We start from the raw sequence: 3,795 nt of genomic DNA, 5'->3' as shown, positions 1-3,795 counted from the left end.
TCAACACCTTTGGCCTGTTACGTTGGTCTCAATATTGGCTTTTTTTTTTTTTTTGAACCTGACCAAGCTTACCAGGCAACTTTATTTTGCCCTGAAGACCTTGTTTGGTTTTTTCCCTATTTTTTTTTTGCCTATTATTTATTATAAATAATAAACTCAGGCCCTTTTAAAAATAGGCTACAACGGTTGTTTTGGTTTTCCTTTCAGAAGTGCAGATGTGTTCTAGGGGTGTTTTGGTTTGGTCTGTTTTTTTTTCCCCATAACCAAAAGATGAGGGTGCTGGGCATGGGGAGACTGGCTTCAGGCCAGCTTGTTGGGGCCGTGCTCTGTTAGCGTACAGGATTGTAAATTTGGAGGAACTTGGATCTCCTTCATCCAAGAGAATGACATGAGAAACCTAAATACCGAACCAGCATTTCAGTTCGGGTCTGTGTTTACTTGTACAAATACCAAGGGAGCACAGGCTGACATCCCGAGGAGCTGGAACGGGGTGGGACTCTGTGTGCCAGCCTGCTCCATCAGCTGTGACCTGTCCTGGGCTGGAAGAGGCCCAGTTTTTATCAGAGGCTGTTCTGCAGACGTGCTGGAGGTGAGAGGCGTCTCGGCAGCCCGGGGTCTGATTTGAGGAGCCCAACCTTTGTTTCTGAGCTGTGAACCTGGGAGGACACTGGCTGCTGCGTTTCTTATGAGTCAGTTAACCTATTTTTCTATAAAAAGCTGGAAGTTGAGTGTGGTGTCTTCATAAGCAGAGAGGACCTCCTGTCTGGGGTTTTCCTTGTCTTTGTTCTTGGTCTGGTTCGAGTGACAGACTCTTCAGGTGTATCTCAAAGCAATGGTGAGCACAAATATGCCTCCGTCAGGAATCGTGGCTGAAGGGCAGGGGCGTTGCTGGCGGCTGCATCTCCTCGGTCTGGTGCACAAGGCGTCACGTTTGTCATGGTGTTAAGATGTTGTGAAAGTGTTGTGGGTGTCTGAAAGATTTCTGGTTTTCTCCTGTTACGCAGACGTTGATGATTCGAGACTGGTGGATGTGTATGATCATCAGTGTGATGTTTGAGTTCCTGGAGTACAGCCTGGAGCACCAGCTGCCAAACTTCAGTGAATGTTGGTGGGATCATGTACGTACCGCAGAGATGGTGACCCGTTTGTCTAAACGAAGCCAAGAGGAGTGTAAAGGGGAGGTAGAAGGTGGTGAGGGTTCAATTATATCATGTGGACTGGCCAGAGATGTTCGTGTGAGCACAGCAGCTCAGGACATCGCTGCTTCTCCCCACCGACGCTGTAATAGCTTTGTCACTGTCTGTATAATTTTGTGGGTTTTCAAACTTGCATCCGGTTAAATATTTGTTTCAGTTCATTTCACACCAGCGAAAGAATCTAAAGCTTTACCTGACTATTTTCAAATATTTGGTGAAATCTGAAATTAAGAGAAACTCTGTGTATAAAGTTTCAGACTGTGGGTTTTTTGCCTGTTAAAAAACCCAAACAAACCCAGGCTGAGGGCAGTCCGTGTCCTGCTCTTCCTTCTGTGCAAACCATCGTCACCGCTCTCTGAAAACGGGAAGTATTTCTGCGGTTAGGATTTGTGCTGTGGTTTATACGAATGTTTAAGAAGATAAACATCTGGCCTTGCTGCAGAGCCGCATGGTCTCTGCCCCGACAGTCTGTACCACTCTTGTCCTCAAATACTGCTCTGTAGTTTGTCAAGCCAGGGCAACTACTGAGATCTCGTTACTCTGTGGAATTCAACAAGCTCTATAGCTTTAAGTGACACAATTTTTAAATTTATTTTTTGTTTTCCTATGAAGTGTAACTTGGTTAGCAGAGCGACGAGCATTACCCACAGTCGGGGTGCGCAGCTCTGGTTCTTGGCTGCTTTGGCTGGGTGCTGTTCTTACAGCGCAGGCTCTTCCGCAGGCTGTGGCTGCGTGGTGGTTGTTTGTGAAGGTAATTGCAGTATGTGTGGAGACAACGAGCACAGCTATTTCGCCTTCAGAAAACCTTCTTATGAAACCAGTGCTGTACTGGGCTGCTCTGAATGCAGAGGACAGCCGGCGCTTTTCCAGCTCAACAGCTCCATCTCCAGAATTAACGCATGGCACTACGACCCAGCATGGGACAATCGCTTGCTTAGTTCCACGTCCCGTGCCTGGAGAGAAGTGATTTCTTCAGGAGGCAGCTGAAGGTCACAGAGGGTGCAAGGTTTTGGGGCAGAGTAAAATCCAGTGCAGGGGCAGGTGCAGAATTTTTTTTTTAGTGTATTTCTAAAGTTCTCACTTCACAGAGCTGAGCTGAGCTGGTGGTGGGTGGGAAGAGGTCTGCTCTGTAGCAGGATGAAAACAGCAAAAGAGCATCCACAGCTTCCATCTGTAGAACACTTCTGCGTTGTTTGAGGGGGTTTGGGCAGCTGAGATTCTTTCTCCTGACGGTTCCTGCCCCTCTCTGGGGATGTTCAGTCCCTCTGACCGAGAGCGTCTCTGCATGTACCTCTCTTTTACAAGCCTTAGTGCTTCTCCTCCAGTGTCACTGTGCGCTTCTCCTTTCAGTGGATAATGGACGTGATCTTATGCAATGGATTAGGAATTTACTGTGGGATGAAGACTCTGTCCTGGCTTTCTTTGAAGACGTACAAATGGCAAGGGCTCTGGAACATTCCTACGTACAAGTAAGTTGGTGTGGAAGGTAACTCCACAGGCAGTAGCACAGTGCACAGTTTGGGCTCGTGTGAAAGGTCTCGTTGAAGGGTTGTTCTGTCAGGGTTAATGTGGATTAAAGAATTCACCCATGACTAGATGACTCAAGTATCTGATAACTCATCAGCGCGGAAACTGGTTCGAGAGGGTTCTATTTAACTTGCGAATGAAGCCTGTCTGCCATGAGCATCGCCTGAGGTGCAGGAGTGAGGGTGTCTAGTGGAGATGATCTGATGTAAAGAAAGAGTTAAAGGAGGGCCCAGAGCCCAGGTCAGGGTCATACTCTCATTCACAGCAAGGATTGGTTTGGTCCTTGAGCAAGTGAAGCATTCCCCAGTCATCAGAACTTGTTAGGAACTGGGACACCGAAACTCAAAATTCAATATACCCCGTGAGGTAGCCCCATACCAGCGAGGAACCACCTTGTCTGCCCTGGCTGAGCCGAGCAGGAGGAGCTGCCCACGCCAGCGAGTGTGGTAAAGGTTGGAGTGATAGTCCACGTAACAGGCTTCCCTCTAACTGGGAGTGTTAGTCTCCTTGAGCAGTAATTTCTGTGGAGTAAATGGAGACGTTTTGCATACCTGAATTGGTGTCTCAAATGGAATTGTCAGTAGGTGGCTCTTACTGCTGTTTCTTAAGATGGCAAGGGTGTGCTCTGCTTTCTTTCAGAGGTAAAATGAAGAGAATTGTCTTCCAGTTCACCCCATACAGCTGGGTCAAATTCGAGTGGAAGCCGGCGTCCAGCCTGCGCAGATGGCTGGCGGTTTGTGGCATCATCTTTGTCGTAAGGAAGCTTGTCTGTCTGTTCTCTGCCATTTGATTTAATAGTTTGTAACACTTAAGCAACTGTTCAAACAGTAACTTGGGCTGAGCTCTGACACGTATCGTTGGTTGAGGCCAGAAGAGATGCTTCTGCGCCCTGCAGGAGGGTGTTCCTGTCCAGGCTCTGGGGCAGTGCGCAGCCCCATCATGGCAATATTTGTTCCTGCTCGCTGAACTCTGTGACCAGCAGTAGAAACTGGAGCTACCCATCACGCAGCATCTACCCAAACCATCGGCTTCGGCTGAAAGTGGCTTGAGCAGATGGGTACCACTTGGCAGC

The 3,795-nt window shown here is 48.1% G+C and overlaps 1 protein-coding gene across 1 annotated transcript in view; it reads left to right on the top strand.

The window, feature by feature from the left end:
* The window catches only part of PTDSS2 (phosphatidylserine synthase 2), a 32,625-nt gene that overhangs the window by 20,866 nt on the left and 7,964 nt on the right, over positions 1 to 3,795 (top strand). The window contains exons 7-9 of the mRNA XM_010138002.1: positions 1,005 to 1,118; positions 2,547 to 2,665; positions 3,363 to 3,477. Coding sequence (XP_010136304.1) covers positions 1,005 to 1,118; positions 2,547 to 2,665; positions 3,363 to 3,477 — 348 coding nt within the window. The remainder of the gene's footprint in view (positions 1 to 1,004; positions 1,119 to 2,546; positions 2,666 to 3,362; positions 3,478 to 3,795) is intronic.

This window comes from Buceros rhinoceros, unplaced genomic scaffold (assembly GCF_000710305.1).
Source record: "Buceros rhinoceros silvestris isolate BGI_N320 unplaced genomic scaffold, ASM71030v1 scaffold12086, whole genome shotgun sequence".
NCBI lineage: Eukaryota > Metazoa > Chordata > Aves > Bucerotiformes > Bucerotidae > Buceros > Buceros rhinoceros.
Note: the sequence above shows the minus strand (reverse complement) of the source record. Positions and strands in the feature narration are given on the sequence as shown.